Source organism: Symphalangus syndactylus, chromosome 6 (genome assembly GCF_028878055.3).
Source record: "Symphalangus syndactylus isolate Jambi chromosome 6, NHGRI_mSymSyn1-v2.1_pri, whole genome shotgun sequence".
In the NCBI taxonomy this organism is placed as follows: Eukaryota; Metazoa; Chordata; class Mammalia; order Primates; family Hylobatidae; genus Symphalangus; species Symphalangus syndactylus.
In genome coordinates, this window is record NC_072428.2 from 124,235,752 (window position 1) to 124,261,256 (window position 25,505).

Sequence of the window (25,505 nt, forward strand, 5' to 3'; positions counted from 1 at the left end):
TGCAAGAAATCAGGAATAAATAAAAACACACATAAAAATAAATACCATAGTATAGGACATTTCTATATTAGACTTGTTAAATGTAGACACTTGAGAAGTTAAGAGAACTATTCTAAACCAACAGTTCAAACTAAGTATTTTTAAGGTATAACATTAAAACATGTAATAATAAATCTTAAAGGACAAAATAGAGAACCTAAATATTTAAATAGATAAATTGCACAATAAGATGAATATAAATAGGAAACAAAAGAATAAAAATAAAGTGAGAAAAACTCATTAAAGCAATACACAGCTGCATGTAATACACACATATATGTTTACATTTGTAATATATGTATAGATACATAATATTTATCTCCTTAGCAAAACAAATAAGCCAAAATCTAAAAGAGAAATTGGAAAAAAATGAAAATTAGGCCTTAGCTAGAAGTCTATGAATAGCAACAACTCTTAAATTCTGTGGTCAAATGGTCTTCTCACAGTGCGGTGCCCACGCAATGTCTGTGGCAGGGGGAGAAGAGATGTGGGGGCACCTGGAAAATGTACCTTTCCTTCCTCTCCCAAATCACATCAAATCCCCTAAAACAAACACTTCTCATAGCAATATTGGTGAGACATTGCCTGCATATTCGTACATGTGCCATTTAGATTTCCAAATGCATAAGCATTCTATGTTATCATTTTTTACTTTTCTGAAAAAAACCTTCCCTAAAGAAGTTGATTAATGAAAATACCCCAATCCCAAATGCTATTAATAGCACAGGGTGTTGTTTAGAAAGATGATGAAATTAACACATGAAGAACAGCTACTCAGTACAAAAATCAGCCTAGCACCAGACAGGATCTATGGTATTACTCTTTTTAAAAATCACAGGCAGGAAGTTTCGTCAAACAAGAACTCTAAAAAATGAGAGCAATTTGATTAACTAATTACAATGCTTTCATCAATCAAAGTGGCTCCACTAAGGTCTTATACAACTTGGTTGCATTTAAAAAGGAGAAAGTTCTGCAGTTATATATTTTCTCTTGTTTACTAACATGTAAAAAACTTCAGGTTTTTTATTAACCCAGGCAATTGTTGGCATGAGAGATTAGTTTTGCAATTTGATGAGGTGCATTCCACAGCACGTTAAATTAGAATCCCAGATACTTAAGCCCCAAATCTAATTTTCACCCTGGTTTATAAGGTTCTCTTGAAAATTCTATTATCCTAATGCATGCCTCTAATTCTCTAACTCCTATAAAAGACCATGCCAATTATAAAGTCAAAAATATTCTGAATTGCCACTGTGGAATATTTAAATTTTTATATTTACTGGATCATTGAGCTTAGGTACAAAGCTCCAACCTATTTACCTAAAATTGCAGTTCTTATAAATTGTAGCAAAATTCTGGATCTAACTATGAATTCTGCAAAATAAGGATTTGATCGAGCCACTCAATTTGCCTAAATAATAACTACACTTGCTTGTTCTTGGGCAGGCCCTTAAAACACTAATCAGTATGTAGTTCAGAAAGCCAGAGGATGGAGGGAAATGGAGACACAGGGAAGGCAAGATAATGGAAGGCGAAGGATGCTGGTTGATTTCATTGCACCAGTGTTGACAACGTGATTTTCACTTATGAAACTGAGCTACGGATGAGAATGTAAACATTTCCTGTAACTTTCCCCAGGATACTGCCCAGATCACCAAAGTGCTTGCTCCCTCATCTTCTCAGGTCTTTGCTCACACATCAATGTCTCAGGTCTTCCCTGATCATCCTATTTAAACATCTCTCTGTCTAGAGCCCCCACCTACACCCCACATCTTTCTCTTTCCCTGCTTCATTTGTCTCCAGAGCACTTTTCAACATCTAACATTTATTTTAATTATGTATCGTGTTTACCATTTGTTTCCTCTTATAAAACTGTAAGCCCAGAAAAGTAGAGATAACCTCGATTCTAAATTTCTAGATTGTGATTACCTTGTTTTGTTAATAGGACACGTTGCTTGATGTTGCTAATTTTTGAGCTTTATGAAAATGTTATCATTGTTTGTTGTCTCCTGAGCCTGGCTTTTTATGATCAACATTATGCTTTTGAGATTCAGCTTCGTTGATGGCTGAAGCTATAGTACATTCATTACTCTTCCACTTTTCCATTCTCTTGTCAACAGCAATTTTGGTCTTTCCAGTTTTTTGCAAAGCAAGCAGTTCTATTACGAAAAATCTTATGTATGTCTGCTGGTACACATGTGAAAGAGTTTCTCTATGGGTATATCCAGGAGTGGAATTTCTGGTTGCAGGGTAGACAGGTCTTCTTATTTCCCAAGTGGGCTCTACCAATTTGAGCTACACAGCAGTATATAAAAAGTTTCTGTGAGTACACTGTTTGTCCAAACTTAATATTTTCCAGCTTTCCAATTTTGGCCAATCTGATGAATGTAATGTGATATGTCACGCTGGATTTAAAAAGCATTTCTCTAATTATTAATGTAATCAAGCATCCTTTCATATTTAGTGACCATTGGGTGTTTTCTATTCTGTGAAATTCCTATTTTTGTGAAATATTGTTTATGTCTTTTTTGCCTGTTCTTCTATTTAGTTGTCTTTTCCTTACTGATTTTAGGAGTTCTTTCTAAATGCTGTGTATTAACATTTTATCTGTTGTACATACACAAACATGTTCTCCTAGTTTATGGCTTAATTATTATCCTTTCATCTTTTTTCCCCCTCTCTTCCTTGTCACACTTTCCCCTGGAATATCTATGGATTTGGAACAGGAGGAGAACCCATTCATGTCAACTTCATTCGTCACATTATGCAGAAATTCCCAATAGACTCTTCCTTCCTCTTAAATTTTCCCATTCCTAGCATTTTTGGTAGACTTTCCTAGATAACTTTTCAAAAAAAAAAAAAAAAAAAACACAAAGCTAACCCCTCTGGTGTGCAAATTATTCCGTTTCTTTATTAAATTGGGGAGTAAAATAATTATTTTTATTTCTTCCTTTAAGCACCATTTGGAGTTAAACAAATTTCCAATATTCCTTCATAACCTTAACTAACTGAACACAATGCATAATTTATAGGTAATTTGACAGCTGCTACAATGCTTAGCACATTTTAATGCCATTTGTTTCTTGGAATTCTTTGCATAAATGATATTCTAAGAGTCAAAGCTTTCTTTTTGTTCTTAATTTTTCCTTCCTCTAAGCTTTTAATTTTGCATGAAATTTGACATTAAATCTATAAAGATTCTTGTTCCAAGATTAGATCTAGATTCTTGGTTAATGATAACATTTGTAAGAAGAGGGACTCTGTTGATTTTGCTCAGCAATGTACTCCTGGTACCTAGCATCTTATCTGGCACCTAATAGCTTGCCCAATGTATACTTGACTAATGACATATGTAAAGTATACAGCACAAAATTGTCTTTAAGAATCTTAAATATTTACACTATGGACTAATATGTCTATCTCTAGAGATATATTCTAGGAAGGAAATCTGATCAATGCAGACATTTACCTACAAAGATGTTCATGGGATTGTTTTTTATAATAAAGTTTGGAAATAGTGAATGTTAAATGATCAACAATGAATTTGTTTAAATAATTATGGAACATCGACATAATAGACTGTCGTAAAGTCATTAAAACACATTTTCAAAGAATATTAGAAACGTATACAAAACAGTGCTAAGTGAATAAAACAACATGGAACTGTATATTTAGTATGATACTAATTTTGGCATATGGCACATAGGTGAAGGAAAAACTGGAAAGAAAAATACTAATATTTTTCAGTAGTTGTCTTTGGTTAGTGAGAACTACCACATCACATGGGTTGGAGGCACCTTGAAATCAGTACCAAGCTGTTTCAGCTATGTATTTCTATAGCTTAGCTCAGTGCTTGTGAATTGTGGTACTCAACAATTAATGAATTAGAATAGCACACTTAAAAATAATGAGAATTCTTAATCCTGCATGGCCCTTTTCACTAATTTGTCATTGGTCACGTATTCTAAAACTTCATGTATCATCTCAAGTTTCTGCTTGCAAAACAGGGGGTGGGCCATGCCCTCCAAGGACACTCTAGGGACTGGAAATGGCAGAGGCACCTCAAGGACTTTTCATCGTCTCCTTTGAATGCCTGCAGACTGTGCTGACAAAGTATGTTGTGGAATCTGTGCCTTAGCTGCTTGAATTGAACCAAACACGCAGCATCCACAGCAGAGTGTGTGTGTTTTTGTTTGATTTGAAATAGAAATATTTCCATTCACTCTTGGTGGGAGATTGTCAAACACAAGGCACTAAACATACTGAATTACCTATTATACCATGGCTACATTTTGGCTACTTAAGGATGATTTGGGGATATGTTCTCACTCTAATTTTTTTTTTTTGTATTACCCATTGGCTGCCAATATCTGATCCTGGGTTGACTATGCGTGACTCCAGCAGTGGTTACTGTGGGGCCTGGGCTTCCTGGGCCATTCAATTATAGGATCATGTATTAGTCTGTTTTCACGCTCCTGATAAAGACATATGTGAGACTGGGTAATTTATAAAGAAAAAGAGGTTTAATGGACTCACAGTGCCACGTGGCTGGGGAGGCCTCACAATCATGGTGGAAGGTGAAAGGTGCGTCTTACATTGGCGGTAGGCAAGAGAGAAAATAAGGACCAAGCACAAGGGGTTTCCCCTTATTAAACCATCAGATCTCGTGAGACTTACAATCACAAGAACAGTATGGGGGAAACTGCCCCCATGGTTCAATGATCTCCCACCGGGTCCCTCCCACAACATGCGAGAATTATGGGAGCTACAATTCAAGATGAGATTTGGGTGGGGACACAGCCAAACCATATCACAAGTCCTCCGGCCTGAGAGCCCTAGAGGTCCTCTGGCAGAAATGATGCAGAGGACTTTGGGAAAGTAGGGAATGTGTTCCTGGTTCCTCAGCAGAGGGTCACTCTTACCTGTAATCACTCTCAGATAAGATCTTCTAAGATTGGCTGATATACCTGTGGCCACCCAGGAAGGAGAGATTCTCCTTCAGCATCGCAAGTCAAGGAATGGGCATGGATGCAGCAGCAGAGACAAGGCAACCCCACAGACCACAGAGGGCACAAGCCACACCGTCTCCTTGAAAGAGATGGTGGTGGTTGTGGTGAGTCCTCTTGGAATCTAGGAAAATAATAACAGGAAGACAGAAAGCTCTAAATTAAGGAGGTGCCCCAATCCTTCCTCCACCTCAAAGCTACACTTCCAGTGTTTCACTGAGTGTGATCTGCCTCTGCCATTCATTTTTCTTCATTAAAATCCCTTTGCCAAGCTTTAATTCCCTCGCTCCAAGCCCTTTGTGCTCTCTTGCCTGAGGTAAGCCAGGGGTTTGGACCCAGGAAAATGCTCAGAGTTAAATGCCCAGGGGTAGCCAAGGCATTGTTTCCAGGGTCAGGCACTGGAGCTGCAGGGTCACCAGGCTTCAGGGACCGCAATAACCAAGAATGGGCAGAAATGCAGAAGCCCCCATTCATTTTTTAAACATCACATTAGCCTCCCAGGTTTTTGTTTGGAACCAGGGAAATGAGGGTGCCTTAGCAAAGGTGGAGCTTGAGAGCCCTACCAGTCTGGCAGAATGAGGGCTGGAAATGAGCTCTTGAAACCAAAGTCTTCATAACAGTTCTATGCGCCATTCCTTTCACAACCCAGTTTGTGGTGCAAAATTCATACCCATTGTATTCACACCCTCCGGGGTTGTGGGGAGTGTACCGATAACAAACTTGGGCTTCCCAAAGACTTTAGGGACAAATTCCAAATGACATCAATGAATATGGGAGTCAAAGACTCCCATAAAGCAAGAAGTTTTTTTGTCTTCCAGCAGATAACAGCAAAGTATTAATCTTAGCATTGGCGAAATACCTTCTGTCACTGTCAGCTGCCTCGGTTTTCTGTTACCCCTAAATGCCATTCTGGTTTTATATTCTACCAAGTGTGTGTCTCTTTACATAATTAACAACTTCTGCAGTGGTTAATGGATAAGGAGAAAGCTCTCTAAGGAGGCAATCTTAATTCATCCCACGTCTGCTACAGGAAGACACGCGCTTCTGTGCCAAGCGTACACATGATATGATGGGGGATTTACACACGGCCTTTATAGAGTAATTTACTAGCAAACTTGGGTGTATATTATTGTAAACTGCTGTATACCATGTGATTACAAAATTAAGAAAGAAGGAGTGAATTGCTAATCTTGTCAGTCCAACTGTTTTCTTTCTTGATAACATTTGCGTTATTACACTTTGGGTGATGAAAGACTGTAATTGGCTGTTGACACTGATTGAAGGAAGGAGACGTGGCTTTTTCAAAAAAGAGAATTAATTAGCTTGGTGAGGAGGGTAACAATTCAATCTACAGCTCTCACAGCTGCAAAACAGAAGTGAACTGTCAAAGAGTGTTTTCATCTCTTTCTTTCCCACCTGTTTTTCTCCTTTTGATGACATCTTTTCCTAGATTTAACACATTTAAAATGGGCTCACCAAAGAAAGAGGTGTGTGGGGTGGGGGGAGCTGAGGAGCCTTTAGAAGAAAAACAGAGAATGTAGCTTTCAGGATTCACAGCAGAAATACTGTAAATGTGAGTGTGTTCTATTTGCATGTGTTTAAGCAATGTTTAAGGAAGACGTCACAGACAGATTAAGCTCAGCCAAATCTCTTTATGCCACTCAAGTTGTTTTAAACCAGTAACGAACACCTGAGACCTCGTTGCTTGTCTGGCAGTCGGAAAAGGATAATCTAGGTAAGTTGACAAATCCTGGTTTACTTGGTTGAGTCTCCATGGAGGCTGATTGTATGATTAATGAAAACTTGCTGTCCTACAAGATACAGCTATGCTTCAACTGCAACCGGTTCAATATGGCACCTTTTCACCCACAAGAAACCCCAGGTCCAAGAGTTAGGAGGCAGAAGTGAATGGCTTCTCGTTGTTACCCATAATAACCCCTTGCAAAATTTTTATTTCTGATCCCCACAACTTCAAGTGCTGCTGGTCTAGAAGTTTTAGTTCTCAAGGGAGGAACGCTGTCACCAAGGAGTACAACAAAGGTTTAGTTGAGGAAAGAGTTGAGACTGCCACCTGGTCACATTTGCCTTTGTCTGCCCCTGAAGCAGTAGGCAAGAAAGACAATGAGTACAGTTGCTGGGGGAATTGATCCTGGTTATCAAGGGGAAACAGAGTTCCTGCTACATCAAGCAGATAAGGAATATGTGAAACTCAAGATTCCCTGTGTAACTTTCTTAGTACTTACATGTCCAGTGATAAAAGTTAATGAACACCACCACCAGTGTAGGCAGGAAAGGGAATCAAGGTTTTGGTCCTTCCACAAAGTGAAGACCCATGACCGGCAGTGGAGCTGGCAGAGGGCAAAGTGAATACAGACTGAGGAGTGGAGTATGGCCTCATGCACGATTGCTAACATAAGGACTATAACCCTGCATATCTTACTCTTTGCATTGTTACATACATATTAGTATATTACCATTAGTGAATTGATTTTATAGAAGATGTGTGGTTAGCTTTTGATTTTTGGCTTTAGGTTCACAGGATTATCAAAGGGGAACTGCCAACTGAACTAGAAATGGATATGGAGACTTAAGGGACTTTGAGTCTCCATTTTGGGAAAGAATGATAGCATGTTCATTTGCATGAAGGACAGTCACATCATATTAGGAGCATGCTGTTGTTGCTCTCATTATTTTTGTCTGGAAGTTAAACATTATTATTGAATAGTCCACCACGGGGGTGGACTGTGCTGGATTGCCAGTTGCCAAGTCAGCTGTATTTCCCCATTCATTTCTCCCCTGTACCAGAGGGGCTGGGAGTCTTGGAATCTACATTTCCCATAATCTTTGCTGGCAGCTTTCTGGGATTCCTCTAATAACAGTTACTCGAGGTTTGGAAAGCGGAAGTGAAGCAGAAGGCGGAAGTGAAGCAGCAGGCATCGGATTGTTCCTCTGGCAAGTGGGCTTTTGCAGATGTGCCATTTTACAGTGGCTTCCACTTGTTTTCCTTGACAACTTCCTTGAATGACTGACCCAGCCCCAATGTGCCTATCTCCTGTGAAAAATAAACCATCAGATTGGGACTGGTTTGAGTTTCCATTACATGCAATTAAACATAATCCTGATAAAATCTGCATAAAAGAGATGACAGCTAGTTTTCATTTTATGACAAAATTACGCATGCAAACACATGCAAACACATCTGTAGAGACAAATGTTTTCTAGAACTAAAAACTGAGCCATAATATAACATTGAGCGGGGGATATTAGGCAATCCGGTGGATAATGGCTGAAGTATTAAACTCCATTTGTGTCAAAGATACTGAATCATTGAAAATGAAAACTCGTTAATGATCCTTGCACAATGGTTGAAGGTTTATTATCAAAGGATAATTCAAGGATGGCATTTATCCAGGTAGGTGAGATAATAGAATTTAAATGTTTTCTGGGACAGAACTTGGAGAAACTGAAAGACCAGCTAATATATATATTAAATATTCTGCAAATTACACCTACTTAAGTAGCATTGATTGATATTTTGATTCAATTACCTTTTTCTATTCTGTATATTTATTATTGCTGATTAACCTGAAACTCATATGCTACAGATACCAGAGAAAATGGGTACGTTTTGATGTGAACATTTGAGAAGCAGAATGGCTTCAGAGTCCTGTTTTGCTGCTAACTTCCTGGATTTTATTTTCTTCTTGCTGGTTGATATGGCTTGGCAATGTGTTCTCACGCAATCGCATGTTTAATCGTAATTCCCATATGTCAGAGGAGGGACCTGGTGGGGGGATTAGATCATGGGGGCAGATTTCCTCCTTGATGTTCTCATGATAGTGAGTTCTCGCATGATCTAATGGTTTAAAAGAGTGTGGCACTTCCCCTTCCCTCTCTTTCTCCTGCCACCATGTGAAGAAGGTGCTTGCTTCCCCTTTGCCTTCTGCCATGATTGTAAGTTTCCTGAGGTCTCCCAGTCCATGCTTCCTATTAAGCCTGTTGAGCCAGTGGAAGTGAGTCAACGAAACCTCTTTCCTTCATAAATTTACCCAGTCTCAGGTAGTTCTTTACAGCAGTGTGAAAACAGACTAATACACTTGTACTACAGAACAGATCGTAAGTTCTTAGAGAGGAAACAGGACATGAATTCAGACACATGATGACATAACAGACTCAAGACATTGATGACATTTAGCATATAAAAATCTACACCAAGCAGGAACACACAGGGCAAAGGGAGACTGTAGTCTCATTACGGAGATTTTCAAGGAGGCATAATGCAGGGATTTAATAGTATGCATTCTGAAATCAGATTTCATGGGCTCAAATCCCAGCTCCAAAATATAAGAGTAATTGAGGCAAGTTAGGAAGCTCATCTGAGCCTCAGATTCCTTATCTGTAAAATGAGGATAATTTTCTTGTCAATGATTTTTCATGAGGACTAAATACAGTGTCTTCCATGTAGTAAATATATGTTTACTATTTTTACTATGTCACTCCATTTAATGGCTGGAATGGAACCTATTAACAATGCTAAAGATTCTGGGAAATCGATTCAGATTTATGGCCTTCTAGAAAGGAGCGTTTCATGCAGTAAACTTCATTCAAAGCTATTACAGGAAATAATAAAACTCCAGTAATTATAATCATAAGCTCCCTTGGCTTTAGAATGCATCCGTACATCATGGGGTCACATGTAAAAATGGGCCATATGCTAATTCCTTGAAGTGCTGATTAAGAATCAGATACTAAAATAATTTTAATGATGAGATAATTTTATTAATTTGCAGATAAAGAACATTACTGAAAAGGTCTATTAACAAATACCTGCATAGCCAGATGTGCTTTGTTTTTCCTTTTAAAGAGAAATTTTGACACAAACACACATTCAACTTATTGACATGTATTCATTTCTTATGGCTGCCTGATATGGTTCGGCTGTATCCCCACCCAAAGCTCATCTTGAATTGTAATAATCCCCACGTGTCAAGTGCGGGACCAGGTGGAAATAATTGAATCATGGGGCCGGTTTCCCCCAGGCTGTTCTCATGCTAGTGAGTGAGTTCTCACGAGATCTGATGGTTTTATAAGTGCCTGATATTTCCCCTGCTTGTACTTCTCCTTCCTGTTGCCATGTGAAAAAGGATGTGTGTGCTTCCCTTCCGCCATGATTTCAAGTTTCCTGAGGCCTCCTCAGCCATGCGGAACAGTGGGTCAGTTAAACCTCTTTCCTTTATAAATTACCCAGGATTGGGTATCTCTTTATTAGCAATGTGAGAATGAATTAATGCATGCTCGAATGCTGAATGTAAGATGGGGACAAAGAAATTGGATCTTTGCTGACACCCACCTATGTGCTTGGAGCCTTTATTAATGAGGGACATCTCAGCCTGAGATACCACTGCATTATCTGCAATTGTGTTTTGCTGCTAGCACCAGAATCACAGAGTTCTGTGTAGAAGTCTCCTCCAGTAACGAGATGTTACAATTTGCTAAAGAGTTGATGTAAACCATAATTTAGTCCCCCAGAAGGTTCTTTACCTTTTTGTAGGCCTGTGGTTCATAACATCTTAGAGTTCAACACACTCTAAGGCCTAAATCACTTGAGAGTGAAAGGGCTTCAGAAGCAGTGAGACCATTCCTGCGTGTAATGACAGGCCCAGGGCTGTTTAAGAACATCCAGCCTGATGTCCTGATAAAAGAGTAATGCCATTTTTAAAGAGATGAATTTTAACTATGCTATATTTAGTGCAAAATTTCTCATTTGTGTTTCTTTTTGTGTTCTGTACCTGGGGGCTACTGCGTAACATGATTAAAAGTAGGCTGGGTGTGGTAAACTGCATAGAAGAGTTGCTTTCCACCTGAGGTTTATTTAAAAGCAACATATCAAAGACAGAGCTGGTCACTGCAGCTTACAAAAGTCAGTGTATGTCTATCAAGACAAAGAGGTTTTGAGAGATTTGCTATAGAATGTACTGCCACAAACCTCTAAAACTTCCAAAAGTAGGCTGATCCTCTTTAAACTAACTTCTGGTGCAGAAACCAGCCTGAGAAGTGGTTTATTACTGATCCAGCTGTGAGGCATTAGGAAGACAGGTTGCTGACAATCGTTTGTAGTAAAATATGCCACCACCACTATACAAGGTAAAAATTGGAGAGCTTTTGAAACTGCACACAGGCACTTCAAAGGTAATGGTGATTGGAAACACCTGCAAGAAATTTATCACTTTTATTAAGAAACAATGATGTGCAATTCAAGATAAACCCCAGATGTCTGATGAGTTGTTTCAGAAGGTAAAAAATGGCTCTCTGTAAGAAATAATGGCAAAAAGACTCATTCAGTTTGGCAAAACATTTTATTCACGAAATCTCCCGTTCCTCCTTAACTCTCTGCTCAAATAACTCTTAAGGCTGGAAGCCGATGTTTGATATTTACACAGCTCAAAATCTGAATACCCACTAATGTCTTGTAGCTGTTCTGCATACTCTCAGCTTTCTACTCCCTCCTCCCCCATCTTTGTTCTTAAAACCTAATGGTAATACTGTATGAAGAGCCCAGAGGGGATGAATAAAATCCCCGCCGTCCCTCCCCACCACATAATTTGTTAGGAAATCCTACTTCTAAAATCATCGTCTTTTTTTGAGAATGAGGCCATTCTCTGGAATGAAAGCAACTGGCACAGAAATGACTGGCAATCGCAAGTGATACACGAAGGCATTTTTATTGCGCTGGGGAATAACCACTGCTGCTCTCTTTGGTTCACAAGAGTGGTCTATGCATTTCAAAAGATATCAGTAAGTCAATGTGCCAAAGAAATTATTACAACTTCTTAGAAAGTATCAGTATTTCTGCTTTTCTTTTTTCACGTATCTCTGGCTCCCTTGCAACTTGCCTCACTTGATTAAAATTGACAAATTTTGGTAGGACGGTTAGCAATTTAAGTAGGTAAGGCTCAGGGGAGGTGTCTCAGTATGATACTGAGATCAGACCGACAGACAGTGATCTCCAGGCATCAGCTTCAGCTGCTACAAGCTAACTGTACCAGCTATGGAGATGTAAGGGTGGGGCTGGTCACCCCACACAGCCTACTTCAAAAACTTTTAAGAATCTTTAATGTTCTATTAGGGATCTCCTTGCACTTTCTTCCTGAGCATCAAATATGTAAGGTGCTAACTACATAATGCTCTTCCCCTCTACCACCAGGCAATCCAGAGAGCCAAAAGTGAGGTAGCAGGCTGCACACTGAGCAATTGCTGGTGTGCCTCCTCCCAACAGTCATTCTTCCTTCTCTTGCGTGGAATGCTAGGAATGTTTCCTCTTATTTGCTTTCTTGCCAACCAGCTGATAAGAGTGGGAAAAGGTATCAGGAACCCTCAGGTTTCCCAGAAACTTGAGGGAAGAAGAGATCTTGGCAAGCATTCATTTATTCACGTAACATAAGCCAGACACTACGCCAGGGGCTGGCGCTACAGAAATGACTGAGACATGATCCCTGGCCCCTCCCATCCCTGGAATGTCTACTAGGAAGAAGCTGCTAGAAAAAGACAACATGCTACTTTAAAGCCAAGAGGGGCCAGTCTCCCATTCCAGCTTGGTACACATTGAACACATTTGAGGCTTATGACTAGTTCTTTTACTTAAAAATATTGTTTAGACACATTTTCAAATGTCACACCAATCAATAATAATAAGGAATGGATTTTATCTATATTGACAGTTCTTTCAGCCTTAAGAGTGAACTGCCACAGGTAAGATTCAATCACATTTTTCAGGAGAAAGCTATTGAGACCAATATGCTTTGGTCATCTAATAAGGGTGGAATGACTTATAATGCTATTTACTCCAGGCAAAGAGAAACAAAATACAACAGACATAGGATCTTGATTTCAACGTGGTTCTCCTCCATGTGCATTTCTCTGTTTAGGTCAATGCCAACTGGTCCACCAGTGAACATGTCCACTGGCCCTGAGCTAACTCATTGGTTTATAATTATTCCTGACCTAAGGTGTTTTACTTCCCCTCTCCATAGGTATCTGGCACTGCTGAGTGAAGCCAGTTAATGGGAAGGTAAAAATAGCAAAATAAGAAAAGTATTGTTTCCCAAATAGAGAAGGGAATGGTGGTAGAGATTCTCAAATAGAGAAGGGAATGGTGGTAGAGATTCTCAGCCTCTATTTTGAGCTGTAACAGAATAAACAAACATTTCTACATTAACCCTTCACATTCATCCTCATCTACAGATACAGCATTCACACATTCTGCCAGATATTCTCACTATTATAAATGTACCCCCCAATATCAATGCTTGTAAGAATGTATAACAAAATACATGCTGTGCAGATATAAATACTCTGTAAAAATCCACAAAAACATCCAGGGGCCCCAAACAAGAGAGGCATAAACAGATACAAGATGATAGGTCTTTCTTAGCAGAAAACACTGCAAGTAAAGAAACTGGAGTGAAGAAAGTGGGGGAAGGAGTTCGGAAGTGAAATAGAGGAAAGCTGCTCAGGAGATGACTGCGGGATATTTATTAGAATCCTTGAAAAACATCACACCATCTTTCCAGAAGAAGAGAAGAGGTTTACTGTGGGTGGCACAGACCAATTCAGCTTTCACGGTCTTCCACCGTAGCACTGACCAAATCAAAATACTGCAGCATTTCACTGTGGTTAACAGGATGGAAAGGAGGAAAAAACTAAAAACAAAGTATTTGGATTTGTCTAAATACTTGAGAACTTGATATAAATGTATCAAGTACATTACAGTTGTTTTAGATGGACGAAAAAGAAAACAATCAAAAATAAATTACTAATAAACATGAAAAAGATAACATGTTTCTAATATGACAATAGAGTTTTGGCCAAAGATATGTAGACATTAAGCTAATAGAATTCAAATATCCACCATCTTCTGTTACCTTATCTGTTACACTGTCGAGTTGTTCAGCAGGCACACAGGTGCACATACACATACACTGTATTTTCTGGCTAGTGTCCTTTGCTATTTGATTTTTGCTCTAGCATAGAGTTTTGGATGTCTTAAAGACTAAACTCTTTGTAAACAAACTATGTCTTCACCTCTGAAGCATAAAATTACATGGTCTTGACCCAGAGAAAGAGGAGAGACATTTAATAGACATTTCTCTTCCAGTTAGGTAGGAGTCTGATCTTCTGCAAAATAGTTTATCTGTCCTTTTAATAAAGGTTGAAAAAATGTCCACCCTGGATTGAAAAATCAGTTAACCAAGGGGAACGAATTTTTTTTTTAAAGAGTAGTTTTAAAAAGTATTAACTGGTGTCCATTAGACATATTTCCTTATATTCAGCTACTAGAGAAAAACCAGTTCCCAGGGGATTTGGGGCTTTCTGCTTCTATATATGGTCATCTTGTGTGAGTGTTCTAATCTATTCCCTGCCCATACATAGCCTCCTATTCATAAGACTGGCTGAGGTATTCACGCTGAGATGAACACACATGCTCTAAGACCAGAAGCTAAAACCTAATGGGCCCAAGTACTGTCTGTGAACATCAACACATACCCAATGGTGAAAACTTGTAATGTTTTCATCAGCATAAAATGGGTGATACTACGTATGTGAGGCTGCATCCTATTAAGAGTTCAGAGACTCCAGATACGTAGCAATCAAGTCGCCTCTAGGGACAGGTTCTTCTATTAAATGATAAGAAAAAAGTAGCTTTTGTTGCTTTTAAGAGGTTATTTAACACTTGGATATTTCTAGCACCGTCAATTCTGAGGAACTCTATATATTTCAAAGCAAGTGGCTTTTGATCCTATGAATGGGTTCACTTCTAATTCAGCATCTTTCAGAAGAGCCCATTACTGGCTCTAGAAAGCTGTCAATGTCCAGAGCAACACATTATTACTCTGTAAACTCAGTGATTTAGGTGGAGAAATAACATCTACACTTTAAATAACAAAAACCCAAGGCAGCTTAAATGACTTCTCCAAGCGACCTGGTGACTCTAGGACATTTATCTTCACTGCTGTTGCTCAAATCCATCAGAGAATGGCTCTGGACAGTGGAATAAACATATCACACCATGGAAAGAGCCCAGCAGACCTGGAGAGCCACGTCTCAGTTTAAGAACACAATGTGCGCACCACACACACACACACACACACACACACACACACTTTTTGTCTATAGGGAAAAAGAGAACTGGCCGGTGAGTTCAGCTGCTTACAGTGGAGCATGTACTGGTATGTAAGGTTCCAGCTAAGTAAAGCAAAGGGATGTGAAAGTGCAGCCACTTCCGTGCCTTTTGATCACACACAGACTACACAAGAGCACACACAAGCTATGCATATGACAGCAACAGCGTTCCTCCTACTCAAGATTGTGCTGTGAGAGGAAAACTGGACCTCTGAAATGATTAGCAAAGAGAGGCATTTTCCACATACAATAAAGCACATCTAACCATCCTCAATACCCATCGAGAATGGTAAGATACCTTATAGGACAATAACAACTTCCAGTTGTAGTTGAGGTTTGACCTGATTTACACATCACACACTGCATATCTCCATTTATGCATTCCCCTGACTGGTCGTGACTCTATCAGAGTCACTGGGCAGAGGGGAATCTCCTGGTGGTGAAGCCTTATCCTCCCACTCAAGACCCACCCTTCTGCCCTGTGAGTGCCCAGCTGGGACAACAGGGACAGCCATGGCTCTTGCGGTGCTGAGCAGGGCCATCCAGCCGTCACCACTGTGGCCTAGGTAATGGGCTTCAGGGGTGCCCAGTCCTTAACCTTTTTATTATTATTTTTTTTTTTTGAGATAGAGTCTTGCTCTGTTGCCCAGGCGGGAGTGCAGTAGCGCAACCTCAGCTCACTGCAACCTTCATCTCCCGGGTTCAAGTGATTCTGCTGCCTCAGCCTCCCAAGTAGCTGGGATTACAGGCATGCACCACCACACCCAGCTGATTTTTGTATTTTTAGTAGAGTTGGGGTTTCACCACGTTGGCCAGATTGGTCTTGAACTCCTGACCTCAAGTGATACACCCACCTCAGCCTCCCAAAGGGCTGGGATTACAGGCGTGAGCCACCGTGCCTGGCACAACCTTTCTTTGTTATGAACACTGTGTCTGCTGTGAGATGTGCTGTAGGGCTGCCCTAATCACAGAAAGCAACAGATAGAAGCATCTGACTTTTGCATAGGAAAAAAAAAACAAAATGTGGGAAAGTGGAGTCCCACTAGTCTTGCTCCAGTGTCACTGGGAATCAGCTCAGGGGAACATCTGTTTCCTTCCCAAAACACTGGAGGAAGTCCAGCCCTGCTGTTACTGGTGTCTCAGTTTACTTGGCCACTCCTGGTGATGGTGGTGCCTGCAGCATCTGACTGACCATGAGGTGCTGCTGAAGAAGGAAAAGGTGATGGGAGACAAAAGGGATAAGGCCACAGGATGACAATGACTGCTGTGGCAGAGATGCACTAGAACAGCAAGAGAAGGGACAACTCTTCCAAGACCGTGGATCGTAAGCCTGTTGTTCAGGAGACTCAGAATTCAAAAAACAATAATACTGAATATGTCGGTGAACAAAACAGAAATAAATGAATGGGCTGTTCAATAGTTCAGAGCTGTTCTTTTTTCTCTTTTAGGGCTGAGGGGTTTCTATTCAGTCTACATGTGTCAGTCTGAGCGATGTGAGAAGTCCCCTCCTCCTGAAGATCTCCTGTTGCATGGCTGGCTCAGCACCGCGGGTAGCTCGGCATTAACAAAAGCGAGACGGTGGTCAGACCTTCACAGGGTCCCTCCCTCATGACGACACTGGTCTACATACTCCAGGCAGGCCTCAGTTCTTCTTGCTGCCCTTCTGAGGCTCACTTTTTGTGGTCCCTAGGTTGTTCCACACCTCTGTGTACATTAAAGTCCCAATGAAGACAAACAAGGTGCCCAGCCAGTGCCACAGGGTGAAGGGGTTCTGGAAGTACAAGATTGAAAAGATGAGGCTCACAAATTTGCGTAGGGTCACGACGAGCGTGACGGTGAGGGAGGCACATTCCGTGGTGAGGATGAACACACCCCGGATGCACACGTACCTGGAGGAGTGGAGTCAAGGTAGTTTTCTGTAGATAGACTGTACTTGAGGATCAGTGAGAGAACCTTCTGGCATGGTCCCTGGTTTAACTTCTCATATTCTAAGAAAACATGAAGGTCCGCTACGGCAGCTCTGAGGCTCCTCCTGGGTAGAACCTGCAGAACAACTCCTGTCCTGCCGTTCCATTTATGGGTACCAATTAGAAACCGCCTAAAAATCCCCAATTATTCTTATGTTGGAGTCTTCCTATGGTTACAATGACAGGCACCTCCAAGGTAATGACAGAGGGTAACACTCTTGGTAAGGGTGATCCCAGTCACCTTTATTTATCTTGCCTCCAGCCCTTCTATCCCCTCCTCCAGAAAGGGACTCTATGGCAAATCTAGGAGCTGACTTCAGAGGAATGGGGTCAATCTCGATTCGTTTCACTATTTCAAAGACATAATTATTTTTATAATGAAAGTAAGGTCATTCGAAATAACCATTTTAAAAAACGAAAATTTGATTACTTTGAAATTTCTTTTTTTTTTTTGAGAGAGGGTCTTGTTCTGTTACCCAGGCTGTAGTGCAGTGGAGTGATCAAGCTCACTGCAGCCTCAGTCTCCTGGGCTTGAGTGATCCTCCCACCTCAGCCTCCTAAGTAGCTGGTAATTTGAAATTTCTTTCAGGACTTTGCAGCAGCTTGTGATCACTGGAAATATCTTAGGACACCAAAAAATCACAGGTAAAAATCACAGATGATTTATGCTATACAGTAGTTTTTTCTTTGTTTGTTTTTTGAGATGGAGTCTTGCTCTGTCGTCCAGGCTGGAGTGCAATGGCATGATCTCAGCTCACTGCAACCTCCACCTCTCGGGTTCAAGCGATCCTCCTGCCTCAGCCTATGGAGTAGCTGGGATTACAGGCACCCATCATCATGCCTGGCTAACTTTTGTATTTTTGTAGAGATGGGATTTCACCATGTTGGCCAGGCTGGTCTCAAACTCCTGACCTCAAGTGATCTGCCCACCTCGGCCTCCTAAAGTGCTGGGATTACAGGCGTGAGCCGCCACACCCGCCACTATCAATCAATGGACTCCTACGCTTCCACTCAGAGCACTTCCTCCTGCTGCCCTGTACCTTACTGACCTACTGCACCACTAGCATCTCTTCTGCCCTCTACAAGGAGTTCCCTGAATGGGTCTCTGTCTCCAGCTTACTGCAGAATAAATCCAGCGAAAATCAGATTCAAGTCAACACACTGTTAGAAGAAAAGAATGACCATTCCTATGCCAAAAGAACCTGACGATGACATAAGGGTGATGGCAGAGTCCAAAGGATACTGAGTGATGATGTTCATGAGGAGGTAGAACCACATGATGGGCAGGGTCACTCCGATGACTGGAATTTCATATAACTCTGTAGAGGTTACAAGAGGATATAGCCATATCGCTTTTTCACAGCTGAATTTCTCATATTTTGAACAGGGTAAAACAGACTGAACATAATAGGAACAGCAATATTGTCTTCCTTGCAAATAGAATTGGATCACGCATCACTTTACTTGCCCTGACTCCAGTCTATAGCAGCCACTAAAGTCATTAAATTGGTTTCTTAAAACAAATAATAGTTTTAATTTTTAAGGAAGTGTTTTACCATTTGCCTGAATAGTACCTCACTTTACAAAGAAAGACTGTGAAGCACAGAAAAGCTGAAAATGATAAAATGATATAGACAGCCTTAACTACTCGACACAAGAGGAAAGGCGGCTAGTAACTAAACACCGTTCGGGAATATGTTCAATCACACTAGTAATTACAGAATTCCAAAGTAAATAAGACTGTGCCATTTTATAGCTACAAATAAGCTATTCAAATTAGCAATTCAAAATTTATTTATTTATTTTTGAGACAGAGTCTCACTCTGTCATCCAGGCCTGGAGTGCAGTGGCGTGATCTCAGCTTACTGCAACCTCTGCCTCCCAGGTTCAAGTGATCCTTGTGCCTCAGCCTCCCAAGTAGCTGGGACTACAGGCGCACACCACCACACCTGGCTAATTTTTGTATTTTTAGTAGAGACGGGGTTTCGCCATGTTGGCCAGGCTGGTCTTGAACTCCTGACTTCAAGTGATTCGCCTGCCTTGGCCTTCCAAAGTGCTGGGAATACAGGCTTGAGCCACTGTGCCTAGCCAATTCAAAATGTATAAATAATAATCTGGCAAGTTGGTAATGGAACTGGCAGCCACAGGTTGGTGGCAGTATAACTTGGTGTCATTCTTTAAAAAATCAATTTCATAATCCTTATTAAGGGTCTATAAAAGTATTCCTACCCATCCTTCAGAATTAATCCTAGTTTAATTCAAAGGAAGGAAAAGGTTCTGCACTCATTCAAGTACTATACATAATAACTCTGAATCAAAAGCCCAATGATGGTGCAATGGCTACATAAACAAAGGCACTTTCATTAGAGGAGGCATTGTACATTTGATAAAAACAAAAATCATAGAGATTATAAAGCCACATAAAAAACTCTGGAAAAAAAGTAAAAAACAAATATAAAATTATATCCACACAAGGATTACAGCTATGTAAGAATCTCTGTAAACAGACATGGTCTAGAAGAAAATCAATAAAAATAAAATTGGCAGATGTCTAGGTTGATGGAACTGTGAATAACTTTAAATATAGTCTCATGTTAGTTTTAGGCCAGGAGTAGTGGGTCACGCCTGTAATCCTAGCACTTAGGGAGGCCAAGGCAGGAGGATCCCTTGGGCCCAGGAGCTCGAGACCAATCTACCAATGTGGTAGACAGGACCTCCCTGTCTCTATTAAAAGACACATACATGCACACACTCTCGCTCTTATGTTCGCTTTATATAATGACACTTGCACAGTAAATTTGTGGGAGGAAATAAAATATCTAAGATGAAATAGAATACAGACATAGAAATCCTCAACGGCTCAGTTTTTTGTATTACTAAATTGTTTTCAGGTTTTGAATTATACAGCATAATTTAAGAAATTCTGATACAATGATGCTGAGATCTGGTAAGAAATATTTTCTTTCACCAATAAAATGTCTCATATATACATACACACGCATACACATAAAGACTAATTTTTGAAACTTGGTTCTGGATTAGTGGGCAATGCCAATAATCTGGTATTCTATTGTCTTTGATATACTTAGCAAGTATTGAAATGAAAAGGAAGTTAACAAACGTGATTACTTTTTAATAACTTCAGAGATACACTGAATCTCTGAAGGAAAGAGACAATGAATATCACTTAAAATATTTTGACAGATATTTAGCTCTCTTGGAAAATTCACGGATCTCAGACACTTAATCTCAAGGAAAGCAAGAGAAGGAAAATGTATCTTTAACTTGGAAATGATTCTGAAGAAGTTGAAGGCAGATTCGGTAAAACATTTTATCATTAATACCTAGCCCTGTGATTTTTAGAAGCAGCATTCTAACAACTAAATCAATCACATGGAATTTGACAACATTTTTATTTCAATAGCCCTTTGCTATGTGGGACTTCTCAGAGATCTTAAAAACTGTTGTGTTAATATGAAGAAATGATTATTTGAGTAATTCAGAGCCTTATAAACTCTTACACACTACCTTCACATTTTTTGGGGGATGGGGCAAATGGGAGAGGCAACACTATAAATGCAGAGAATAGTCATAACTTCATAATTCATGTTCAGATAGCAAACGAATGTTTACTGAGCACCTACTGTCATTCTACAAAATGCACTTAAGCATTTGAGGTGTGTGCAACATAAAGCCTTGATTTTAAAAATGTTTATTTGTTCCTTGTGCGTTCAATGTGTCTATATTATACTCTGTTAGTAGATAATCAGATCATATAAGTGATCCCTTTCAAGTTAACTGACAATCTATAGCTAATTTATTAACTGGCCACTTTAAAAAGTAACAGCTAACTTACACTAAATGCTTGAAACTAATTTTGCTTATTCATCTGCTGCCTATCTCATCTGTAACTAGGAGAAAAACCTTGTCATCATTGAGCTCCCCTCTTGCTCTGCTCCATGGCAGCTTGGGCTGGATCTGTGAGCAGCTCTGCCTTTCATGGCAGAGAAGGATAAACAGCAGTTGAGAGAGCTGGACGGCTGCCCAACTTCGCAGGGCTCCAGTCTCTGCAGTGTGCTATAAGTATTCATTTGCATTCTCAAAACATCAAACATTTCACATTCAAATGCAAACACACAAATTCCAAAGCAAAATGGAAAACTCAAAGATATTCTTTTACTTCATTCGTAAATAATTGAGAAACTCCTGTAAAAGCTTTTGCTGCTGCAATGACTGGAAGGCGGAATGGAGACATTTTCGAAAGGAACACATGATTTGAATAGGATTATGAAAAAGGCCGAGGTCAAGTCAAGAGTAAAATTGAGACTCTGCCTCAGAAACTGTCAGGTAATTCTACTGTCTAACCCCAAACTCACCAGACTTATTGAATAGAACTGCATGGTCATAAATATCAGAAGCCAAGAAGACGAAACCAGGAAGTGGAAGGGCGTGCTATGGAAAGAAACAGGTCACATAAATGTAAGTGCAAAAACATTACAGAATAATTAGAGTAGCTTTACAATGATTAAAAGTTGTATAGGTTGTTTGACAGCAATACAAAGAAAAGCAAGTTAGACTTAAGTTAAATGTATACAGTGCTTCTTGACCACTTCACATTGTATGGCAGGATATTAACTCCTAAATTATGGTTCTTGCCCTTATAGGGTCTGAGGGCCATCACAGACAAAGCAAACAATGGAGCCAGCATCCTTTCCTCAAAAACAGGGAATGGAGAAATTTAAACACATAGTCTTTCTGCACAAAAGGGTTTGCTAAATATGCAGACACAATTTAATTCGCTTTGATTGATCGTGATCATCTCATGTAGTGAACTGTGACTCAGAACCCACCAGAGCATCCCATCAAAACTGCTTCAGTCTGTGGGTCTCAAAGCCATCTATCAATAATACACCTTCAACCACATCAGAAGAATGTTAATAGTTCACTTGAAGTAACATTTTACAACTTAGGAATTTTCATGTTCCCAGGTTCAAGAAGTTGCTTACATTATAAAACAAAGCCTCCTTGGAGTGTTTCCCAAATCGTTTGTAGAGAGTCTCTTGGAATATACCCATCCTTGCTGACATCAGAAGAGCAAAAGTCAGTGCCCCAATACCTAAAAAACAAACATCAGGTTACAAGATGTCTGCATTTGTTCATTTCCAGATGTTTTTCTTGAAGAACATTATTGTTTAAAGTCCTGCAAATATTACAAACTAATTGTAGAACGTGTACAAAACTGTAAAAAGAAAGAAAAATACATTACCATCTAGTCCTTTACAGCTTTCTACATCTCCTTATACATTCATTTATGTAAATTTTTTTACACTAAGACAGGATCAGATTGCATATGGAAGTTTATATCTTGCTTTTTTCATGAGCTTTTGCCTGGACTTTTCCTTCAAATCAGTCATTAAAATTTTTTCAAAAGGATGCTTTCAATGACTATGATATGGATGTAGCATACTCAAATGTAGGAGAATGGTTATTTCCAATTATTTCATTATTAAAATCAATGTGCATCCTTGTATACAAATCTTTAAACAAATGTTGATATATTTTAGGATAAACCCTCATAAGTGGAATTACTGAGTCAAAGGCTGTGGACATTTAAAAAATACAATACACAATATTTTTTCCATAAATGCTGTGTCCATTTATACCCAAACTATTTTTATTATATAAAAACAGTTGTCTTACTTTACCCTCAGCAGCCATGAGATAACCATTTATCATCTTGCCAGTATGATAGGCCAACATAAAAACGTATTGTATTTGGGTTTCAATTTGCATTTCTCTGATTACTAGACTGGTGAGGCTGAACCTAAAATTATTGGGTACTACTATTTCCCCCATGAACTATATTGTTCATATCCTTTGCAAATTTTTCTCATGGAGTATTTTTCTAATAGCACATAAGGATCTTTCTGTTACAAATAGCAACAAGGGATAAAGTTTCAAAGCCAAGAAGCAAGGAGAGCACAGTTCTTTCACTGCTATTTCTCTTCCACTTGGTCAGTCTCAATCTGTTACTGTTATCATTGAAAGCCCCTGGAACGAGTCTCACCTCCATATCAAAAAATGTGAGAACAAAGCTCTACAGGAGCTGCCTATTTAATTCCAGAAAGAGATCCTTGTATTTTTAAAAATTCCCCAGGAGATTCTGATGATCAGTCAGGTTTGGGAACACTGCCATATGGAACAGCTAACCTCTGAAGAAAATAAGTCTTTAGAAATGAGTCCCTCGGAAATTTAAAGAGCCAATTACTCTAACGTGCCCTCTTGCAGAAGCTTCAACTCGGCAGACAGATCGTGAAGAGACAGATGACATTCAAAGGGTGTGATGTGCAAGTAGACACACACTTTTCTTTCTACACCAGTGGCAACCAAGAAAAACATGGATCCATGTTGTAGAACATACTGCCACGAATGTGAGGGCATTTTCTTTTTTTCATTTCCTGAACGCTAAGGTTCAGAGAAATATGATCCCAGGTGCCTCTTTTCCATGGCATAATTTGTTTAGCTGAAGCTTCTTGCCAAGAAACATTTCTCTTAGGAGAAAACTCAGCAAACACAACTTCAGAGGCAATTAGCTTTATTATAATTATTGTACTTGCCTAGTAACCACCACACAAATGCCTGGAATCCGTCATTCTCACTCAAGCTGGACTGGGAAGTCTAGGAAGTAAGAAAATAAACTAGGTACAGAGAGCAGAACTATGTGCAAGGTGCCAACATATAAGGGAAACATTTATGTTACCCATTTCCCTCCCCTCTTTCAAAATCTTTGTATTACAAAAATATTTGAATTTTATTAATTGCCTGGTAACTGGGCCCCAATAGCAAGTAGTGAACATAAAATGATTTGTGAGCTTCTTACCACCTGCTTTGCTGACATAAAAGTGCAAATAAATATCCCCACAGACACCAGGGCAATGGAGGTATATTTGAATACACTGTATCTGCAAAAAAAAAAAAAAAAAAAAAAAAGAAACACCTTAGGAAAGCACAGCTATGAATTTCCCAGTGATATTTACAGTCAGATGGTGCATGAAAGTACAAATCACTAAAATATGACAGACAGGATTACTTTCCAGCAGAGTCCACGGAAGTATGCATATGAATGAATCAGGATACTGACTGGTTTCTAACCAACACTTTTCCTTAGTACTGGTTAGTCTGTCTCCAACACTTTGTTGACCAATCGATTATTTCATCAGGAGACAAAAACAGAAATAGACCAGATGTGATGTTGCATTCTGCTCTCAAGAGTCCAAATGAAAGCCTGACCCAGTCCTTACTAGGATCTGTTGCTTTCCCTGTCTTTAGGGGGCCCGAATCTGTGTCCTAAGACACACTATGCAAGTGGAAGAACAGGCTATCAGGTGCAAGCACAGGATTCAATACTCAGAAAATAATCCAATCATCCATTCTCTGGGGGAGGCTTGTTTTTTTTAAATCTCTGAATGACTTAACGTTGTTTTAAAATGTTGGCATAGTTGGATAAGGGGAAGGATATTCAGATTATAGAACTATGGACAGTGATAACAGTAGCATTTCACATTAGCTAGTATCATTAGCACCCTCTTAGATTCTTGGTGATCAAGCAAAAGGCCGCAGGCAAGGACTAAAAGAAATTAAGAAGATGAACCATCCCACGTTTTCTACTCAAATACATAGTATTGTCCTGGTCACAGTACCTCATAAAAGGCCAGCAGAACTAGCTAATAAGCAGAGAAAGGGACTAAAAGGGCCAAGAGGACCACGCTAGAGAGCGGTTGGGGAGGAAGCAGGTACGAGCGGAGGTACGGTAAAAAATAATGAAACTCTTCAGTCTGGGACCATGCTGAAGAGGTTTACAACTGAGGCCAAAAATAATAATAAAGGCATGGGGAAGGTGAATATAAATTTGATGTTCAAATCCTGGAATGAGAGCACACTATGAACTTGAGGGGCTTCTACCCAAGGTAAAAGGAGACGAGAAGTTACTAATTCACTCTATTGGAAAGTTAACTTATGGAAATTCCTGCTCAATGGGAAAGAGATACACACAGAAAAGAGAGTCAAAAGGCTTAGATAGATGCAAGATGACACACTCAGAACAAGTTCTTAAGGGCAACAGATGCTTGAGAAAGACACTAACATTTTGGGGCAATATCAGAAGAATACAATTCCTCTTATAATATGTTCTTTTGTATCCTTGTTATGAGCCAGAATCAAAGGTTGGGAAAGAGCACAGGCCTGTCCCAAGGCGAATTCCACACTATAAGAAGCATGGTGATCACTTCAAATGTAATAAACCTGACCATCATAT

At 39.6% G+C, this 25,505-nt stretch overlaps 2 protein-coding genes across 4 annotated transcripts in view; one reads left to right on the top strand and one right to left on the bottom strand.

Annotated features, from left to right (window-relative positions):
* LRGUK (leucine rich repeats and guanylate kinase domain containing) overlaps positions 1 to 7,021 on the top strand; it is a 202,209-nt gene extending 195,188 nt beyond the window's left edge. Inside the window, exon 20 of the mRNA XM_055284065.2 lies at positions 6,649 to 7,021. Within this exon, the coding sequence (XP_055140040.2) occupies positions 6,649 to 6,728 (80 nt within the window). The 3' untranslated portion in view covers positions 6,729 to 7,021. The remainder of the gene's footprint in view (positions 1 to 6,648) is intronic.
* A 9-nt stretch (positions 7,022 to 7,030) lies between these two features.
* The window catches only part of SLC35B4 (solute carrier family 35 member B4), a 32,609-nt gene continuing 14,134 nt past the window's right edge, over positions 7,031 to 25,505 (bottom strand). Inside the window, exons 5-10 of one of the 3 annotated variants that reach the window (XR_010121606.1) lie at positions 24,072 to 24,153; positions 23,809 to 23,869; positions 22,198 to 22,307; positions 21,568 to 21,643; positions 17,114 to 18,510; positions 11,383 to 16,995 (exon numbers count right to left, since the gene is read on the bottom strand). Coding sequence is in view for 2 of the 3 variants with exons in the window: in XM_055284071.2 (XP_055140046.1) it covers positions 16,867 to 17,113; positions 18,435 to 18,510; positions 21,568 to 21,643; positions 22,198 to 22,307; positions 23,809 to 23,869; positions 24,072 to 24,153 (652 nt within the window). In the remaining variant the exon portion in view is untranslated. Of the gene's footprint in view, positions 8,098 to 11,382; positions 18,511 to 21,567; positions 21,644 to 22,197; positions 22,308 to 23,808; positions 23,870 to 24,071; positions 24,154 to 25,505 lie in introns of those variants that run through there. The other 2 variants (XM_055284071.2, XM_055284072.2) reach the window with 2 other exon arrangements.